This window comes from Aquarana catesbeiana, linkage group LG12, assembly GCF_042186555.1.
Source record: "Aquarana catesbeiana isolate 2022-GZ linkage group LG12, ASM4218655v1, whole genome shotgun sequence".
Taxonomy (NCBI): domain Eukaryota; kingdom Metazoa; phylum Chordata; class Amphibia; order Anura; family Ranidae; genus Aquarana; species Aquarana catesbeiana.
This window is the reverse complement of record NC_133335.1, coordinates 81,501,258-81,523,001: the sequence shown is the minus strand read 5'-3', so window position 1 is coordinate 81,523,001 and position 21,744 is coordinate 81,501,258. Positions and strand designations below refer to the sequence as shown.

At 42.6% G+C, this 21,744-nt stretch overlaps 1 protein-coding gene across 1 annotated transcript in view; it reads right to left on the bottom strand.

Moving 5' to 3' along the window:
- MYO15B (myosin XVB) overlaps positions 1–21,744 on the bottom strand; it is a 233,436-nt gene that overhangs the window by 39,812 nt on the left and 171,880 nt on the right. Inside the window, exons 29-36 of the mRNA XM_073608123.1 lie at positions 21,442–21,566; positions 18,881–18,944; positions 18,474–18,546; positions 9,539–9,612; positions 9,387–9,463; positions 5,463–5,581; positions 3,988–4,082; positions 2,185–2,262 (exon numbers count right to left, since the gene is read on the bottom strand). Coding sequence (XP_073464224.1) covers positions 2,185–2,262; positions 3,988–4,082; positions 5,463–5,581; positions 9,387–9,463; positions 9,539–9,612; positions 18,474–18,546; positions 18,881–18,944; positions 21,442–21,566 — 705 coding nt within the window. The remainder of the gene's footprint in view (positions 1–2,184; positions 2,263–3,987; positions 4,083–5,462; positions 5,582–9,386; positions 9,464–9,538; positions 9,613–18,473; positions 18,547–18,880; positions 18,945–21,441; positions 21,567–21,744) is intronic.

Below are 21,744 nucleotides of genomic sequence, written 5' to 3'. Positions count from 1 at the left end.
AGATTAGCCTACTAATTAATGGTAAATACGAGGGGATATAGTTCGCAATGGGAGGATTAAGTTATTTAACCACTTCAGGGAGGATTAAGTTATTTAACCACTTCAATACAGGGCACTTTCCCCCTCTCCCTGCCCAGGCCAATTTTCAGCTTTAAATGACAATTGCAGGATCATGCAACACTGTATCCAAACAACATTTTTATTATTTTGATCTCACAAATAGAGCTTTCTTTTGGTGGTATTTTATCCCCACTGGGGTTTTTATCTATTGCTAAAAAAAAAAGACTGAAAATATGGGGGGAAAAAAGTTTTTCTTTGTTTCTGTTGTAAAATTTTGTAAATAAGTAAGTTTTCCCCTTCCCTGGTGGTCATGGATGGGCATACCAGGTGGGCATCCTCGGAGGGGCTGCACTGATAATCAATCAGATCCCCTGTCAGGAGAGCAGCCGATCGGCTCTCCTCTACTTGTGTCTGTCAGTGCGAGTAGAGGAAAAGCTGACAAACGGCTCTTCCTGTTTACGATGTGATCAGGTGTGATTGGACACAGCTGATCACATGGTAAAGAGCCTCCGTCAGAGGCTCTTTACCGAGATCGGTGATGCAGTGTGACACACCACACCAACGGGCGCGTGGTCGCGGCTTATCCTGTTGGACGTCATATGACGTCCAGTCAGGATAACTTAACCGCTTTGCGCACGTCATTCTGCTATATGGTGGGTGGGAAGTGGTTAAAAGTATAGTCAGCCTTTAATGTTTTAAAGTCTAATTTGTGTACAACAATTTTATTGTTAAAAGATTTGTAATGAGGTCTTTACTTCAGCTTTGTAGTGGTATGCATCTGACTTCTTCCATCTGAAGTACCTAGTTGATCCTGCTAGTCACCTTTCTTCCTTGTTCTAAACTGACCACACAAAGTACAGAAGTTGATCTGTGTTAGTGTAGTCAGTTTGCATTCTTTGGTCCTCCTTTCATAGGTACAGGACACTTTGCAAGTATACAGCATGATTGTATTGGGTAGTTTGTTCAGCCACCATGCCCCCTGACCAATCACAGCCTGCCTCTGGGCACACACCTCCCAGTCACAGCCTGCCTCTTGAACACGCCCCTGCTCAAGCACAGCCTGCATCTTGCCTCATGCTGGACAGACTATGGAATTCAGGCACATGGGGTGTCTGCACAGTGTCCTGTAACCTCCCCCCCCCACTGTCAGGATAAAGAAATGTATGGTCACATGACAGAACTTTTTAACCTTTTTAAAAAGGTAAGAAAGATTATTTTGGAAACTAAACAAAAGCAGTTATGGTACCTGCATAGTTGAAATTGTTTAAAGTTTCTAAAGAAAAGAAAGTGTCTATAACATTGTATGTTCACAACTACTTTCAACCCATGACTCAGATGTTAAGGAGCATATCCAAAATTCCATAGAATCCTTTTACTACATATAGCTCCAACATGCCATCAGTTCTGCAGCTGGATCTATCAAATATTGTTCTTTAGTGTGGTGCGATTTGAGCCTATTCATTTTGAAAAGTAGTGCATGCGCTACTTTTGGAAACACACTGCATGATCACATGATGAAGAGGTCCTGCCTGACTCTGGAACATTGCACTCTCTTGCTTGTGATGTGATCATGCTGAAATAAAAACTGTTTAGACTGAAGATCTGAGGTGTGCTGGTACATATATTCATCTTAACTTAACACTGATACCCGCTGCAGATCGCAACTGAGTGCATTTTGAATGTGGTTTCCCGCACCGCGTTCTAATGTGAACCAAGGCTACAGTTTCGTTCACACCAGGACGCTGTGCCGGAAACCCATGTTCCGTGAGCGTTTTCCACACCGCGTTCAAAATTCACTAGGTGTGTGTGATCTGTTTTAATAAAATGTTAATGACACCCCAAACACAGTCCATTTGCCTGCGCTGGATCGCATACTACTGCAGTACCATAAGATCTAGTGCAGTGTATTTTTTTTTAAATAATGCATTCATTGAATGGGCTAAAAATCGCACTGCACACAGGAACGCGGACCAGGTTCCTGTGTGATTTAGGTATGAACTGGCCCTAAGAATTAAAGGTGCAGTGTGTTGCATGGACTGCAAGTAACATAAAACATCTGTCTGTGCTGTCCAAGGTCTTTTACAATTCTGTTTATGTATCTTTCTAGTTTCTATTGATACTCACAGAAAAGGTCTTGATTTTTGTGGTGTATTCAACTCCGCCTGGCAAAACTATAACGGCACGTCGAGACACCCGTCCATTCTTTTGAAGGAAGAAAAGTATTATTAATGAGCTTATTCTGCCAAAATTATAGTTTATCACAAAAGTAACTACACCCCTCACATTTTTGTAAATATTTTATTATATCTTTTCATGTAACAACACTGAAGAAATGATACTTTGCTACAATGTAAAGTAGTGAGTGTACAGCTTGTATAACAGTGTAAATTTGCTGTCCCCTCAAAATAACTCAACACACAGCCATTAATGTCTAAACCGCTGGCAACAAAAGTGAGTACACCCCTAAGTGAAAATGTCCAAATTGGGCCCAAAGTGTCAATATTTTGTGTGGCCACCATTATTTTCCATTATTTTCCAGCACTGCCTGAACCCTCTTGGGCCTGGAGTTCACCAGAGCTTCACAGGTAGCCACTGGAGTCCTCTTCCACTCCTCCATGACGACAGAGCTGGTGGATGTTAGAGACCTTGCGCTCCCCCACCTTCAGTTTGAGGATGCCCCACAGATCCTCAATAGGGTTTAGGTCTGGAGACATGCTTGGCCAGTCCATCACCTTTACCCTCAGCTTCTTTAGCAAGACAGTGGTCGTCTTGGAGGTGTTTTCGGGGTCATTATCATGTTGGAATACTGCCCTGTAGCCCAGTTTTCAAAGGGAGGGGTTAATGCTCTGCTTCAGTATGTCACAGTACATGTTGGCATTCATGGTTCCCTCAATGAACTGTAGCGCCCCAGTGCTGGCAGCACTCATGCAGCCCTAGACCATGACACTCCCACCACCCTGCTTGACTGTAGGCAATACACACTTGTCTTTGTACTCCTCACCTGGTTGCCGCCACACCATCTGAACCAAATAAGTTTATCTTGGTCTCATCAGACCACAGGAAATGGTTCCAGTAATCCATGTCCTTAGTATGCTTGTATTCAGCAAACTGTTTGCAGACTTTCTTGTGCATCATCTTTAGAAGAGGCTTCCTTCTGGGGCGACAGCCATGCAGACCAATTTGATGCAGTGTGCGGCGTATGGTCTGAGCTCTGACAGGCTGACCCCCCACCCCTTCAACCTCTGCAGCAATGCTGGCAGCACTCATACATCTATTTCCCAAAGACAACCTCTGAGCATGTGCACGTAACTTCTTTGGTCGACCATGGCTAGGCCTGTTCTGAGTGGAACCTGTCCTGTTAAACCACTTTATGGTCTTGGCCACCGTGGTGCAGCTCAGTTTCAGGGTCTTGGCAATCTTCTTATAGCCTTGACCTTCTTTATGTAGAGCAACAATTCTTTTTTTCAGATCCTCAAAAAGTTCTTTGCCATGAAGGTGCCATGTTGAATTTCCAGTGACAAGTATGAGAGAGTGAGAGCGATAACATCAAATTTAACACACCTGCGACATTGTAACACTAATGACTCACATGACACCGGAGAGGGAAAATGGCTAATTGGGCCCAATTTTGACATTTTCACTTAGGGGTGTACTCATTTTTGTTGCCAGCAGTTTAGACATTAATGGCTGTGTGTTGAGTTATTTTGAGGGGACAGCAAATTTACACTGTTATAGAAGCTGTACACTCACTACTCTACATTGTAGCAAAGTGTCATTTCTTCAGTGTTGTCACATGAAAAGATATAATAAAATATTAACACAAATTTGAGGGGTGTACTCACTTTTGTGAGATACTGTATCATTAAGTTTATCTTGCACTTCTAGCCCAAACTATGCTCAGCATCCTTTCTAAATATTCTCAGTTACCAGCAGAGCTTCCACTTCATTCCGTGGGGGTAGATGCCGGCGGCCATGATACAGCACAGTATGACGCAAGTGTTCTTGGCAGTTCCGAGAGATTTCTAAAAATAAAAAATAGTATCAATAAAAAGTCTTCTAAACAAACATTTGGAATTCATGAAAGATATAAAGGTCTGCTCCACCTAAAGCTGACTATACGTGGATGAAAAATTGGCTGCTTCAACAGGGACCAGACAAACTTCGATCCATGTATGGAGATAGTGGTTGAGCAGTCCTATTACTTGACCTACTAATCAACTTCTGTACAATTAGCCTGTTAGATAAATGCCACTCAATTATTGCCACCAGCTATAGCTGGCTGCACTGATCAGTGTATTCTGGCGGCCGTTCAATAAAAAAAATGGTATCATCTATGGGGTGCTTTAGACTGATATAACAACCAGATTCTTACATGTCCTGGAAGCTCCACCCATGAGATTTTTCCTGTCTCTAACCAAATCCTAAGGGGCAATTCTCTGCGTATCTAACCTATCAGGACCACTTATCCACAATTCTGCTTTCAATCCAACACAAGAATATTGAACTGCTGGTCATGCGATGAAGGATCTCAATGATCTCCCAGGCTTTTGTAACCAACAAGTTTCAACACTTCCAAGCAGTGCCGAGAGCTGGCCCCTCCCTCCACCAGTGTGCTCCCAGTGGCATGTTCCTGGATTTTTTTTGGCCAGTGAGAACATGATTGTATGGATCTTTAGGTATACTTATGATCATTGAATGTTGGGGGAGGTACAGTAAGTCTGTGCCTATACTACCCATTTTAAAACCAACACATGAAAAATTTGAAAGAATGCTTCAAATGGTTTATGGGATTAAGTGTTCCCTCCAAATTTAGACTTGCTTGGCAGACCATGCCAAGGAGTAGAAGTGGACACACCACTTCTTATTCTTCTTCTTCATGTGTATGACTATTAGGGCCAAGGAGACACCTTAAATGCTAAATGTTTTTCATGGAAAGGTTGTTGCTTCTCTCTTCCTAGCTTTGGCAACAAACCTAGGTTTAACTGGCCATGGTAGAAAAATGCAGGTTACGTGGCAATGGTGTGGCCTGCAGGTTCTAGAAGGACTTCTACATAAGCAAGCCATGTCCTCATGTGCACAGTGGCCAGACATTCACATGAGGGTGTTTATGTAAGAAAGTATTGGCCAAACAGCCTTGAGAATGAGCTATCATGCACACTTCAATGCGGTGATCCTTAGGGCCTTTGTCAATGGGCGTAGGGTTTGTGTAGATGGGCAAATGCAGCTTGCTTTTAGATGCATTTCACTTGCATTTGACATCAGTTTGAGACATTTCTGAAATCATTCAGAGTTCATTGACAAGTGCATTTGGCCTGCAGGAACCTTTGCAGATGTCACTGGAAGCAGTAAAACCCATGTGCTTTCACAGTTTGTTAGACGATATACGTCAGTGACTGACGTACCTTGATAATCACCAACAGTGTCCTGGAGGTACTTAGTAACACATGGCAGTAAAGTGGGGGTAGGCGAGAAATATCCAGTCATCAGGCTCAGCACAATCCAGCCACGGTTGCAGCTCTCTCTATAAAATTAGAAACAAAAAGATACTTTAGTAATACATATGAAAAGGGAGGGATATAGATTTTGAATAGGTGATAGGAAGTGCTACCCTGCTGCAGAGAACACAGTGACACTGTCTGTGCAAAGCAGCCCATACAGGAGTAATTTTTTTGTTTAACCAGTGGGTTGAATGAAAAAACGGACTCAATTCCTCATCCACACACGCAACGTGGATGAGAGAATCATCCCGCTGAGCTATTGTATTCTAACAGCGGGGAGACTTCCCCACCACCAGAATACATTGATCACCGCTGCTGGTTATAGTCTCTGCAGCTCTGACTGAGCAGAAGAAAAATGACAGGGCGGTAGTACAGAAGTCAATCGGTAGATCAACTTCTGAACAACCTCCCTGCCCACACATGGATCCAAATTCGTCCTGTCCCTGCTAAACCAGCCAAAATTCAATCAATGTATGGCTGGCTTAACAAATTTAATACCGGGCACTTTCACCCCCTTCTTGCCCAGGCAATTTTTCCATCTTTCAGCGCTGTCGCATTTGAATGACAAATGCACGGTCATGCAAAGCTGTACCCATATGACATTTTTATCATTTTTTTTCACACAAGTAGAGCTTTATTTTGGTGGTATTTTTCTCTGTTTCTGTTTTAATATATGAAAGTGAAAAGTGTATTCTAAGTCATCAGTGCTTTCAAGTTTTAACAGTAAGGAATCATATTTTGGCCAAAAAAGCCTGAAGCCTGCCACAACAACAAGGGAGACTCTTTTGAGCAGAACCCTACACTAACACTAACTGCACTACCTTTTCCAAGACACATCCCCATATAGTCAGCAAAGAGACAGCCCAGTCCAGCAAAGAGACGGCCCAATCCAGCAAACAGCCAGCCCCATATATTCAGCAAACAGACAGCCCCATATATTCAGCAAACAGCCCAATCCAGCAAAGAGACAGCCCCATATATTCAGCAAAGAGACATCCCAATATATTTCAGCAGAGACAGCCCCATATATTCATTAAAGGGTCATCCCCATATATTCAGCTAAGAGACAGCCCAATCCAGCAAAGAGACATCCCAATCCAGCAAAGAGACATCAATATATATTCAGCAAAAAGACATCCCCATATATTCAGCAAAGATAACAGCCCAATCCAGCAAAGAGACAGCCCCATATATTCAGCAAAGAAACAGTCCAATCCAGCAAAGAGATAGACCAATCCAGCAAAAATACATCCCCATATATGTAGCACCACAATATATGGAGCACCACAATACACCAGACTGCCTGTATATAGAAAGCCCTGTATTGTGGGAGCACCACAATACACCAGACTGCCTGTAAATGGAGACTGCTGTATTGTGAGAGTACCTACATGTATATAGAGAGTGCTGTATTGCGATCTCCTGCACTCCAGGGATTCCCTTCACCTGAGTCCTAGTTCCATACTCAGCACCAGAACGGAAGGCGAAAGCCAGGAGGTGGAGCATTAGTATACGATGGAGAAGGGAGGAGGAGGTTACATCCTCCTCCTCTCCCGAGGGCCTCTGACTGCACATGATTGGTTGCTAGGATGCCAGGCAGTCCTAGCTACTAATAATTTTGACAGCTGTGGCCAGCGGGAGACTGGGACTCGGCGGAGGTGGCAACTTTGGGCCCAGGCCTTTTGGGACACCTGGTCCCCCTACATGTGTGTGGGCTGTCCCCCCCTAATGGCGGCCTTGCTTCTTATTCTGCAAATGCTAGTTCCCTAGTATTGATCAGTGGAGGGATTTTTTTGCAGAGGTAAGAACTCTCAATTTTGCTTATCAAGCTCCTTAAAAACAAATCTATTCTTTTTTTTCTTTATTAAGAGGGTGTTTTGTGTACTTAGGGAAATTTTGATTATTTCATTTAATATTCTTTGTATTTGTGTGTTTTTCCCTTTTTTCTGTGTTTGATGCTTTTTTTGCACTGTTTTTTTTCTGTGAAAATGTTTTATATAATGAAGGCTTGTTCTATGGCTCAAGAACAGGTCCAAAATAGATGAAGGAATAACCACCAGTAGCCATTTTAAGTCCACTGCCCAACCTCCCTCATTTTACCTTCCCCTTTTTGCTCTAATGCATTTTGCCAATCAGGCAACATTTCACTAAAATCTCCCAATTTTTGCCAATACTTTAGAAAAGTGAAAACTTTCAGTTCAGTTTCATGTTGACCCTCTGGCTTGAAAGTGCTGGTTCACCCTTTAAAGGGGTTGTAAACCCTCATGTTTTTTCACCTTAATGCATCCTATTGCAGTGACTTCTGGCAGTGACCGGCCCCCCAGCCCCCCCCCCCAGCCCCCCCGTTTTACTTACCTGAGCCCCGTAATTCCCTCGGTAGAGACGCGCTCTCCCTCTCTGCACGGGGTCCCGGCTCTTGATTGGATAGATTGATAGCAGTGCAGCCATTGGCCCTGCTGCTGTCAATCAAATCCAATGATGGGGCGGGGCCGAGTCCGGCATTCGTGTCTATGGACGCAAATGCTGGACTCGGGAGCACGCCCGCACGGTAATCCCCCGGGAGAGTGCTTCTCCCAGAGGGTCATCTGATGCGAGGAGGAGCAGCGAGAGACGCCGAGGGACCCTAGAAGAGGATGATGGGGGGCAACTCTGTGCAAAACCAGCTGCACAGTTGGGGAAAGTATGACATGTTTGTTATTTAAAAAAAATAAAACAGGAAGGTTTACAATCAATTTAAGGGTAAGGGGTGTTTTAATAAAGAAAAAAAAACCTGAGCAGTTCTGACTATGGTTGAATAATGCCCTTGCTATAGGTGTAGGCCATTTATGTACCTCCTAAAGCCTGCCTCTAATACTCACAGGACATTGTGAACTGATTCCTAGTGGTTATTGCTCACCTCCACCATCAACAGGAGTGAACTCTTTCTCTGATTCAAACCCTCACATTTTTTCATCTGATGCAGTAGCTCTGAGCTCAAGCCTGTGATGAAAGAGGTGAGCAATAATGACTAGGCCTCGCTTAGCATCCTCCTAGTAACACCCTTGAAGTATTCCAGTCAGGCTTCAGGAGGTATGTAAATGGAGTACACCTATAGCAAGGGCATTATCCAACTTTAGTCAGAGCTGCACAGTTTGTTTTTATCTACAGACACCCCTTATCTGCATAGGCAGTTTTTTGGTAAAGGTAAACTAACCCTTTAATACTTGAGTCACTAATCCAGAACAAGTATGCAGATAGGAAATTCTGACTTTAGTCGGACCTTCCTGATATGGATAACTGAAGCACCGAAACGTGAGTGTTTCAGTATGAGTGTGAGTATAATGTTTCAGTATGAGTATGAGTATAATAGGTAGCTAGCTTTTTAAGAAGTATGTTAGCAAAGGTAGCCTTAATGTTTCTCTCAGGTTTGGTTTACTTTAAAACTTTTCAATGTTGCCAACATACGAAAAGATCTATTTAAAAATATAAATCCTCAGACAGCACTCACACTAACCAACAGCCAAAAAACACAGGTATTAATTACATTATTATGCATTATGCTATTAGCTTCATCCATTCCTGCAACAATGTGCCACATACGGTTTAGGGGTGTCCGTCTGCACCATAACAGTCAATGACACTGTGTACACAGAGCAAAGTTACTGAGCTGCAATAAGGAAGGAGTGTCCGGTATGGACACTCTGGCCCCAGTGTCGCCCTCTGCCGAGGGCCGTCCAAGGCGGTTGCTTCACTTTGCCACAATCACAGAATGGCCCTGGACACAAATGTACAAACTAGGGCTCTTGTACATCTGATTAGGCAGAAAATTACTAATTTGTAGGTACTCACTGTTTGGGGTTTTCAGTGATCTGTTTCAGCACCTGGCAGTAGACCTCATCTTTTAGTATCGGTTTTTCTCTGCACAGCTGCAAGAAATACTTATTAATAGTATTGTTTAAATTTACATCTATGCTAAAGTATCTATTATTCACCATACTCACCACCAAGATCTCATAGATACATTTGACATCATCCTGCTCCCGGTACTGCTGGTCTCCCATGAACCTCATCAGAGCTGGGCAGAAAAGAATACACAAATTAAATCTGAACTGAAAAGCGACCCACATATATATATATATATATATATATATATATATATATATATATATACATATATATATACACAGTATCTCACAAAAGTGAGTACACCCTTCACATTTTTGTAAATATTTTCTTTTCATGTGACAACACTGAAGAAATGACACTTTGCTACAATGTAAAGTAGTGAGTGTACACCTTGTATAACAGTGTAAATTTCCTGCCTACTCAAAATAGCTCACAACACACAGCCATTAACCACTTCAGCCCTGGAAGAATTTACCCCCTTCCTGACCAGAGCACTTTTTGCGATTCGCCACTGCGTCGCTTTAACTGACAATTGCACGGTCGTGCGACGTGGCTCCCAAACCAAATTGAAGTCCTTTTTTTCCCACAAATAGAGCTTTTTTTTGGTGGTATTTGATCACCTCTGCGGTTTTTATTTTTTGCGCTATAAACAAAAAAATAGCGACAATTTTGAAAAAAACGCATTACTTTTTGCTTTTTGCTATAATAAATATCCCCAAAAAATATTTAAAAAACATTTTTTTCCTCAGTTTAGGCCGATACGTAGTCTTCTACATATTTTTGGTAATAAAAAAATCACAATAAGCGTTTATTGATTGGTTTGTGCCAAAGTTATAGCGTCTACAAAATAGGGGATAGTTTTATGGCATTTTTATTGATAATTTTTTTTTTTTACTAGTAATGGCGACAATCAGCGATTTTTATCATGACTGCGACATTATGGCGGACACATTGGACATTTCTGACACATTTTTGGGACCATTGTCATTTATACAGCAATCAGTGCTATACAAATGCACTGATTCCTGTGTAAATGACACTGGCAGTGAAGTGGTTAACCACTAGGGGGCAGTGTAGAGGTTAAGTATGTCCTGGGGAGTGTTTCTAACTGTGGGGGGGGGCGTGGCTACGTGTGACATGTCACTGATCTCTGCTCCCGATCACAGGGAGCTGAGATCAGTGATACTGTCACTAGGCAGAACGAGGAGATGCTTGTTTACATTAGCCTACATCTACATCAACATCTGCAGCAATACTGGCAGCACTCATACGTCTATTTCCCAAAGACAACCTCTGGATATGACGCTGAGAACGTGCACTCAACTTCTTTGGTCGACCATGGCGATGCCTGTTCTGAGTGGAACCTGTCCTGTTAAACCGCTGTATGGTCTTGGCTACCGTGATGCAGCTTAGTTTCAGGGTCTTGACAATCTTCTTATAGCCTAGGCCATCTTTATGTAGAGCAACAATTCTTTTTTTCAGATCTTCAGAGAGTTCTATGCCATGAGGTGCCACGTTGATCAGTATAAGAGAGTGAAAGCAATAACACCAAATTTAACACACCTGCTCCCCATTTCATCTGAGACCTTGTAACACTAATGAGTCACATGACACCGGGGAGGGAAAATGGCTAATTTGGCCCAATTTGGACATTTTCACTTAAGGGTGTACTCACTTTTGTTGCCAGCGGTTTAGACATTAATGGCTGTGTGTTGAGTTCTTTTGAGGGAACAGCAAATTTACACTGTTATAAAAGCTGTACACTCACTACTTTATATTGTAGTAAAGTGTAATTTCTTCAGTGTTGTCACATGAAACGATATAATAAAATACTTTTAAAAATGTGAGGGGTGTACTCACTTTTGTTTGATAATATATATATATATATATATATATATATATATATATATATATATATATATATATATATATATATATATGTGTATATAAAGAGTGTGACAGTGCTAGGCCCTGCCACTCTGTAATTATAGGGAAAAATGACACACTGATATAGAGTATGGAGCTCCAGAGTGTCTGTACTGAGCGCAGGAAACTGGGTATTCAGCTTTCTCTGGGTATTTTTATCCCGGATCAGGATCCGGAGTCTGAAGACATCAAGGTGTGCACTGGCCTACGCCGATCTGTACCTGGGGGGTGGGAGCGGGAGATTTTTTCCGATGACACTTTGGGCAGATATACGAGCCATGTGGCCACATGGCTTCAATATATCGACTGTATATTTATTGTCTGGACAGGTAAACAGCAACTCCTTGACATCTTTGTAAATACCCTCAACAACACATAACTTGAAATTTACTGCTACTAGTCACTCTGACATGATATCCTTTCTTGATCGTTATATCTTCAAAGATTCTGACAACTGTTTGGCCACCACTCTGTATCGCAAAGCGATTGCAGGAAGCACTATCTTGCATGCCTCTGGCATTCATTCAACGAAATTGGTCTGTAGCATTCCTTACGCCCAATACATCAGATTGAGAAGAAATTTTACACATCTTACTGATTTTAACATTCAGGCCAACCTGTTGTGACAACGCCTTCTACAGAGGGGGGTATACCAAATCATTGCTACGTAAGGCCTTCAACAAGGCATTAAAACAGTCTCGTAGAGATTTACTTTACAAATCCAAAGCCAAAACTGACTTCACGTCCACCGTGAAATTTATCACTCAATATTCTGACCAGCAGCAAAAACTCAGCAATATCTTATCCCATAACTAGCACTTTCTCCCTAATGACCCGATGGTTACTATATATATTCTTGATTGCTCAGATATTGTTTTCAGACGTGCAAGGTCCTTAAGTGATAGCCTTACTAACAGCCACTATACCACTACCTCACTAACACAAACCAGTAGTAAAGGGATGTACCAATGTGGTCACTGTACTTTTTGCCCTGGGTGTCCACAGGGTCCAGATTCACACCCCCAACAGGGAAGTGTTCCACCCTCTTTTTAGGGCTGACTGTGGTACCCAGGGTGTAGTCTACTTAATGACCTGCCAATGTGGAGCATTGTACGTTGGCAAAACCATCCGCCAACTTAGACAGAGACATCAGGACCACATCTATTACTCTACCAATGGTAAAATGATTACAACTGTAAGCAGACACTTAGACCTTTACCACACATTTGATTCATCCCTGGTCTCCTTTCTGGTCCTGGTGGTTATTCCACAGGATCCCAGAGAAGGTGACTGGGATCTTGCACCAATAAACTAAATGGATAGAGTGTCTTAACGCTACCTATTCACCTGGAACTAATGAGGTACAATCCTATAAGACATTTCTGTAGATATAGGACTATATATACACTCGGTATTATTAATTTTGGGAGTTAGATACGCATAGTTCCAGCATTACTAAGGACACTTTAGGCGAGACTACCTTGGATTTGTTCAGGTGGATCACCCTTATAGTAAATGGTTAACATGATATGTTGCCATAATTTAACATCTAAGAAGTAGTGAATAGATGTTTCCACTTGCTTAAACTGATGAACATATGTAAATGTATTTTTTATGTATACTATATAAAAAATGTTTTTCTCTTTTTATATGTTATATGTATGTACTGTCTGTCTCTGTTATTCAGCACTCTAATTGCATGTAGAGATATGTGGGCGGATGTGCGGCCCGGTTTGCTGGGCTCTGTATCATGCAATCCATGTAGGTCAGGCTGCAGCACTGTGGGATTAGCTTGGGGTGTTTCCCTTCTGGCTCACTTCTCCCATCGAAGTTTATTTGTCATCTAGCTTTCTGGGCCGTCACATTGCTCCTGGGGAACTGCGCGTGGGCAGTTCTCAGTGTGCCTTGTGTGGAGATTTAGTTAGGGGGAGTTCATCAATTTCCTATTCCCCTTTGGGACATTCGTTGCCCCGCTTCCGCTCGGTGGCTGTCAATCATTCCACCCGGTCGCGCATGCGCGGACGGCAAAGTGGTTTGCGCGCATCCATATTTGGCCGGGTCAGGTGATGCGGAAGCCTTCGGCGATGCTCCCGATTGGTTTCCATCTAGTTTCTACCATACATATATCAGCAGCAATTATAGTGGTGGTGTGACTTCCCTCTTTTTTTTCTGCAGTATATATTTTGAATTAACACATTTTTTGTGTTTATTCTATTGTTTCTTTTATATTTCTTGTTATCTGGTATGTCCCCACATGTGCTCACAGCTCACTTATTCATGCAATTTCTCTTGGGGTTGCTGTATTTCAGACACAGTCTTGTTACTTTTATCTAAATACATTGTGGATGTACCAAATTTAATAGATATTATATACTTACTTTTTGCAATATTACTATTTAAATCTCTTCAGCCATGTTGAGTGTTATCGTGGTCCCCTGGCCCTGCACTTTCAACTCAAGCAGCTGCTATGGAGATATTAAGTGTGTAACTGTAGGCTGCTACAGTGATGTTTTTATATGATTTTTTTATAATCTTTATGTGAATTGTTACAAATAAAATTTGTTTTTTTTTTCATCAGTGGTGCCTACAAAGTCCTTGTTTCCTTCTTCTATACATCAAGGTGTCTTGGGTGGGATGAGGCCTTCAATCCTGTGTCCAGGGCTTATTGGAGACTTGCAGTTTGTGTGAGTGTGCAGGTGTGCATACTCGTCATAGGTGAGGTCTAAGTAAAGCTCAGGGCTCCAGCCAGGAGGTAGGTGGGCTCCTGTTTGAAGACAGCTGTGTGCTCCTGTTAGGAGACAGGGGTGATCTACTCAGGAGACAGTACTCCATGTTGAAGAGATTCCATGTCAATTGGGCTAAGAGAGTGGAGGCAGCAAAGCGAGTCTGGGAGCCTAAGAGAGAATCTGAAAGACTGAGATAGGCAGAAAAACTAGGCAAGTCCAGGGGACATAGGGAATCTGTAAGTCTCAGAGGAGTGAGATAGCCTTGGGTGTCAGCAGAACTCTAATAAGAGGCCAGGACTGGGCCCGTACAGCATGGATCTGTAACTACAGGCTGAGTGAGCCAAAGAGCCAGAAAGCCCAGAGAGCAAGGAGGGCTGGGTGAGACAGTCTGAGATAACAGTGACAAGACCAGCGGTGCTACTTAAGAGAGAGACAGGTGGCTCAGCATTTTCTGTTTCCTATTTTTCTGCATTGGAAAACCTGATGTAAAGAAATTTGCTTTAACTTTTGCTTTAAAAAAATTGGGCTATACAGTGTAAACTCTATATTCAGTCAGTACAGGCAGTGTATTTGATATATTCAGTCAGTACAGGCAGTATATTTGATAAATATATATACTGTCTATAGTATATATATATACATACATACACACACTCTGCATTCAGTGTATCCTATATATACAGTGCATTCGGCGGTGTACAGCTTCAAGTATAGTGCAGAGGTGTACACAGTATATAATACAGTGTGTACAGTTTCAAATACATTTCAGGCGGTGTACACAGTATATAATACAGTGTAGTGCGGTGTTAAAAAAAAATACCTATCATGCCCGGAAGGCCTCCAAGGAGAGGCAGACGCTCACAGGCCACTAAAAGAGGGCAAGCAGCCTCTGAAATAATATTTAACAGCAGGGACCATTCATGTGCCCAACAAGAGTAATTGTGAGGGGTTACAGTGTTCTGGCACCACCAACACCTAAGGCCCAATGTTTCTGCCCCTGTTTAACAGAGGCATGTAATTACAATTTTTGAAATAATATTTAACACCAGGGCCCATTCCTGCGCCCATCAAGAGTAACTGTGAGGGGTTACAGTGTTCTGCCACCACCAACACCTAAAGCCCAATTTTTCAGCAGAGTACATAGTGTAGTCCGTATATTATATATACCAGTGGCGGCTGGTGCTCAAAATTTTGGTGGTGGTGTGGGGCACAAACAAACTGAAAACATTTTGAAAAAAAAAAACATCAATTGCAGCCACTGTGTCATCAAACGCAGCCACTGTGCCCATCAAACGCAGCCACTGTGCCCATCAAACGCAGCCACTGTGCCCATCAAATGCAGCCACTGTGCCCATCAAACGCAGCTACTGTGCCAAACACTGCCACTGTGCCCATCAAACGCTGCTACTGTGCCCATCAAATGCTGCCAGTGTGCCCATCATATGCTGCCAGTGTGACCATTATATGCTGCCAGTGTGCCCATCATATGCTGCCCGTGTGCCCAAACGCTGCCAGTGTTCCCATCAAACGCTGCCAGTGTGCCCATCAAACGCTGCCAGTGTGCCCATTAAATGCTGCCAGTGTTCCCCCCGCCCGCTCACCGTCTGCCCGGCACTTACCCTGTGTCTGTGGGGCAGTGGGTGATGGCGACGAACGAGGTCCTCCATGCGTCACCAGCCTCCTGATAGGCGTCCAATGGCGGCGCCTGTCCTTACAGCCAATCAGGCGACAGGCAACAGACCAGAGCACCTGATTGGTGGAGAGGCGGTTCAGTGTTAGGAAAGTGAATAGTCATTCACTTTCCTAACACAGCTGAGTGGACTGCGAGCGCCAAGCATGGCGCTCGCAGTTCACCTATTTTGCAGCCTTAGAGCCATACTTACCAGCTCTGCTCGGGCCATGCGTTCCACTGAGCTTCTGACGTCACTTCCGGTTTCACAGGGAAACCAAAAGAAACATCTTAACCCAAAGAACAAAGCACCCGCACGTGGATGTTGCTTGGCGCTTTGGAATGCGCCACAAAGCAGGTAAAAATCCTGCAAATGAAGCGCCTCGTCTCCAATCTCGTGATTGCATTGACGTGGCGCTTCCCATAGTGCACTGTGTCCGATGCCCGAACACAGTGAACTTAAATTTTGGGGGGGGAACCCCATGCCATTTAAAAAAAAATTATGGCGTGGAGTTCACAATTTCACTCCCGCGTGTCAGTCCCGATTTCGCCGGCGATTTCAGTGACATCTGTGCAGGTTTCTGCACAGATGTCAATGTAAATCGCACCCTGAAATCGCAATAAGTAGTACAGAAACTACTTGTTGAAATCAGTGCAGCGCCGCAGATGCGGCGTCGCACCGATTAGGATGGTGCTATTAATGGCAATTGCCGCCAATTTGACATGCAATTTGACATGTCAAATCGCATGTCAAAATGCTCCAGTGTGAACCAGGGCTAAATGACATTTTTTCCTTTAGAAATGTAATTTTGCTGCGGTACTTTTTTAAACATGGGGAAAATGAACTACTTTACAGGCATACTAAGGACACCCCCCAGGCATGATATTTAAAGGAATATTTTATTTTATTGTTTCACTTTAAGCATTCTTAAAATCACTGCTGCTGAAAAAACGGCCCTTATAAAAACTTTTTTTTGCATTGATACATGTCCACTGGGACAGGACCCGGGTCCCCAAACACTTTTTATGGCAATAACTTGTATATAAGCCTTTAAAATTAGCACTTTTGATTTTTCACGGTGTTCGCATAAATTTTTTGTCTGTTCGCAAATTCTGGTGCGAACCGAGCCGAACTGTGTTCAGCTCATCCCTAATCCTGTGTATGACTACTGGCTTGACTTCTGACATGGTACTCGGCTCTTCCCACTATCAAGTGCTACTGACGCATCTGAGGGACTCCTGCCCTGCAAGGCATCCTGCTTGCCTGGCCATCATCTGGTGTACACCACTTCTGCACTTCAACCTATCGCAGCTGGCGACCCCTGCTTCTTTGGGTCTAGCATTCCCTGTTCCCACCTTCAGGGATGCTTTGCACTCAGCCACAAGGGAAGCCCTCTCGGCACTCCGGCCTCCGACCAGGTACGTGACAAGGGGTGTACTACGTACAGATTTCAGTGTTCAGGAGTGCGCTACCTACAGAATGCATGGTTCAGGAGTGTGCTACATACAGAGTGCAAAGTTTAGAAGTGCGTTACATGCAGAGTATGCTACGTACAAAGTACAAAGTTTAGGAGCGTGCAACAAGTGCAGGGTTCAGGAGTGCGATGCATACAGAGTGCACCCAGAAGGTTTTTTTACCTTAATGCATTGCATTAAGGTAAAAAACCTTGAACCTTTAGAAAAACTTTAACATTCCATTGTGGAACAAATGGACTTTCCCAAACAAAAATCACATCCACTGAAATTCGTTTGTATGAGAAAAGATATCCATCATGCTCCTTCCAATTTTCTCATCACTGTGGTAGAAAGCGAACACCAATCTGACCTCACTAATGATTAGAAAAACAAATGAAGGTCTTAAAATTAAACATTTTGAACAAAATTATACCAGTAAATGACTGGCTTAAAGTAAAATTAAAGGTAAAATTTGTTTTTTAGTTTTGAATAGAGTGGAGATGGATTAGAATGCTTGTCAGTTTTTATTGCTATTTGTGCCCCCGTTAGGGAGACTCCTCCTCCTTATTTTTCCTGTTTACCATTATCATTGAAAGTAATTGAAAATCCCAAATTTTGGGTTGTCCCCAGAAAAGTAATAGAGGGGAAATCTTCCAATGAAGACACTAGTTCTGATGACCTGGGGGTCCCCAAGGAATTCCCTTTATTTGGAGGGATTTCTCCTCACTTCCTGTTTGGCTGTTGGACAGGAAGTGAAGGGAAATCTCCCCAATGGGAAACAGATGGTGAAAAAAAAAAATCTTACAGGGGTTATAATCTTCCCTTGCTCTATCCAAAATGAAAAAAAAAAGTTTTGCCTATAGTTCTACTTTAACACAGAGTTGCTGTTTCCACTGTCCAGTTAACAGGCTGGGAACATTTCTGGACCAGGCCTTTTTGCATAACAGCAGCATGGTCTACAGGGAGGTCCAACATCTGGTGGTGCTGTCTGTGAGATGGATCCTGGATCACAAGAAAGGCTGAGCAGAATTTCAAATCCCTTGCAGGTAAACTAGTTTATACATGTTTATTTCAACTGCGTGTTGAGCTGGTAATTTTTAGCTTAGTTTTTAAAATTTACATGCAGCAAAGCAACTAAAAGCCTCAAAGGTATATTTTTATAAAAGCAGTCTCAAAGCATTATTATGTTTATCAGCTCCCTACAGATGATTCCTTGAAACAGAATTTTTCCGTAACTAAGATGAAAATACATACCCATGAAGTTGTTTGTTGCCAGCTCATTCAGCTCTTTGTCATTAAATAATATTAAAGACTCCTGAATTGGTACCTGAAAAGCATAGCATAAAATGAGATATTGGTTCATGTGAGTGACCTTGAGCAGTACAGTTTGCAGAAATGATTGTGGTACAATAATACTGTTTAGAAAGATGACTGGTGATGTTGAGGAGACCGGCTGTGTAAGATTATGAACATGTTTAGGAGCCTAATTGAGTTGTAAGACTGTAATGAGGACCATGAGTGAGATCAAGGAAGAGTTACAGGACATGATGATTGTGTGAAGATTATGGTGGTATGTGTAGTATGACACACTTAGCAAATTGATGCATTGCTAGCTAAGTGTTGTAGACTAAGGTGTTGTGATGGGGTTAAAAATTTCCTACCTTTGTGTGCTGCACCAGCTCAATTGCTTTCTTCCCTTCAGCAGCCATTCCCTTCCACCCAAGCCTATGAGACAACAGCTAATATGAATTTTACTTATTACAGGTTACAAAGTTACAGAGTTAGTCAGCTTGAAAAAAGACACAAATTCATCTAGTTCAACCAATAGAAAAAATAAATAAATAGAATAAATAGAAAACCTCTATATACAAAATCCTAAACCCACAGTTGATCCAGAGGAAGGCAAAAAACCTACAAAATATGATCCAATTTGCTCAAGCAGAGCAATATAAATTCCTTCCTGATCCCACAGAGGGCAATCGGATATTCCCTGGATCAACAAACTCTGGCGTTATTACCTACAGTGCCTCGACATGGAATGGTTTAGATCAAAGCATATTCATGTGTTTGAATGGCCTAGTCAAAGTCCAGACCTAAATCCAATTGAGAATCTGTGGCAAGACTTGAAAATTGCTGTTAACCAACTCTCTCCATCCAATCTGACAGAGCTTGAGCTATTTTGCAAAATTATCCAAAATAACAACATGTTGTATCTAAAAAATGGAAGGTATCAAATTTATAAATAATAATAATAAAAGTTTTTATTATTATTGTTATTTATTATTATTATTATTATTATTATTATTATTATGTTCCATTCGTTTAGACACGGCATTCGATATTTCGGATAATTCATAACTTCTGATAAATTTGTATTTGTTACTTTCAAATAGCCAAATTTGAAAGGTAATTCCAATACCTATAATTTAATAGTTAGTTATCTCACATTTTCACATTTTTGGGTTTTCGGATTTTTGAATTTTCTCGAATATATTCGAATATTATAATTTACAAATATTTGGAAACATTTGTTAAACGAGTTTTTGTTAATTCGGATGTTTCCGAATGAACGGACTTGTCGAAATTCGTTAAAAAACTAATTCAGAACAAAACGAATTGCACATGTCTATAATCTAGTCCTTCCCACACTTCTCTAGCAGTGACTTGCCAGCCTTACAGTCTACTTCTCTTTTTGAGGATTTAGGAGGATGGATTGCTCCACAGTGTCTGCAGCTACACAGGTCAGAGTGGCCTTGTTTTAATACTTATTTACTTACTGTTAAAGCGGTTGTAAACTGCGGTTGTTGTAAAAAAAAAGAAAAAAAAAGAAAGACCTGCAAGGCAATGGCATAATCTGCTAGTATAATGTGAGTATTATGAAATACTCACCTTGGAACAAAGCACTCCAACGCTGTACTGTCAGCTTTGAGTCACGTTCCCCCAGTCTTTCGTCCGGGTTCGCACTTCGGCTATGTGATTGGCTGGAGCTGCGATGACGTCACTCCCACGCAATGCTCCCGGGAGCCCCCAGTTCTGGCATGAAGCTCTGAAGTTCTGCTGTACTGTCACATGTTCCCCCAGTCTTTCTTCTGGGTTCGCGCTTCGGCTATGTGATTGGCCGGAGCCGCGATGACGTCACTCCCGCGCGTGCACCCGGAAGCCCTTGGTTCCGGCATGAAGCTCTGAAGTTCCGGCAAGGTATGCCGGACCTTCAGAGCGCATGCACCAGTGATGTCAGTGAGGTAAATACATCCTAAACAGTGCACGGTTAGGAGATATTAATTTTACCTACAGGTAAGCCTTATATTAGGCCTATCTGTAGGTAAAAAATACCAAGCGGGCCTTACTAACACTTAAGGAATATGTAAATAATTGAATGTTAATAGCCTGGCCACAAGTTAAGGCAGTTGGGGGCACTTGGGACAAATCACACTCCTCCCTAAAACTAGGGCTAATCTTATACTCTTCAACAGTGAAGGAACTTGCCCATGTACTGCTGTCTACATCAGGATGATTAGGATGGATCAGAAGGGTACAAGTTCTCATATTAGACCCCTTTCATGCGAGGCGGACTCCGTTTCTACGGAGCCCGCCTCGGTCCGCCGGCTCAGCAGGAGATCAGTCCGTTGATCTCCGCTGAGCCGGCGGATGACAGGTCCCTCTCTGCTCACTGAGCGGGGAGGGGCTTGTCAGGCGCCGCTGCCGCCTATGGAGGGATCGGATGAAAACGGACAGCAAGTCCGTTTTCGTCAGATCTCACCCGATCCGCCAGTAACGGACCTGGACGTAGGGCCATCCGTCTGCTTTTAGTGGATCGGACAGGGTCGGATGTCAGCGGATGTCTCCGCTGACATCCGACGCTCCATAGACTAACATGGATCGCCCGTTCAGGTCTGCCGTCAAAACTGACAGGCGGACCTGAACGGTCCGATCGTTGGAAAGGGGCCATGAAAGTCATGTGAGGATGAGCAGATATCCCCTGCATGTTGTGATATTTCATTGGCCAGTTGTAGTTTACTATAACCTGGGCATAATATCTTTACAATTGATGCAGAGATTAGATACATTACACTGACAGTATATTAGTATGTATTGCATTTGTATCATGGGCTACCAATCATGTTTTTGGATGTATATATGAATAATGGTATTAACTCCAATCATCATAACCATTTAGCTTTTTACAAGCTTTAAAAAACAGAGCACTTGGAACTTTACTCACATGCTCTGTGCTTCCCGGAAATATTTCAGTGCGAACTCCACCATGGTATAATGTGTTGCATCAGTGGGTTGTGGTGAAGGTGAAGGACTCTGATTTTGGATTGACCCCTCGCTCACCTTGCCACTCTGTCAAAACAGATCACCATAAGACACATTTAGCTTCTTTTAATTCCCACATTCTTGATTGACATTGCTTTAATATGAGAAATTACTCAAAAGGTTTTTTATACACTTATTTTGGTGACTAGGGATGAGCCGAGCATCCCCCTGTTCGGTTCGCACCAGAACATGCGAACAGGCAAAA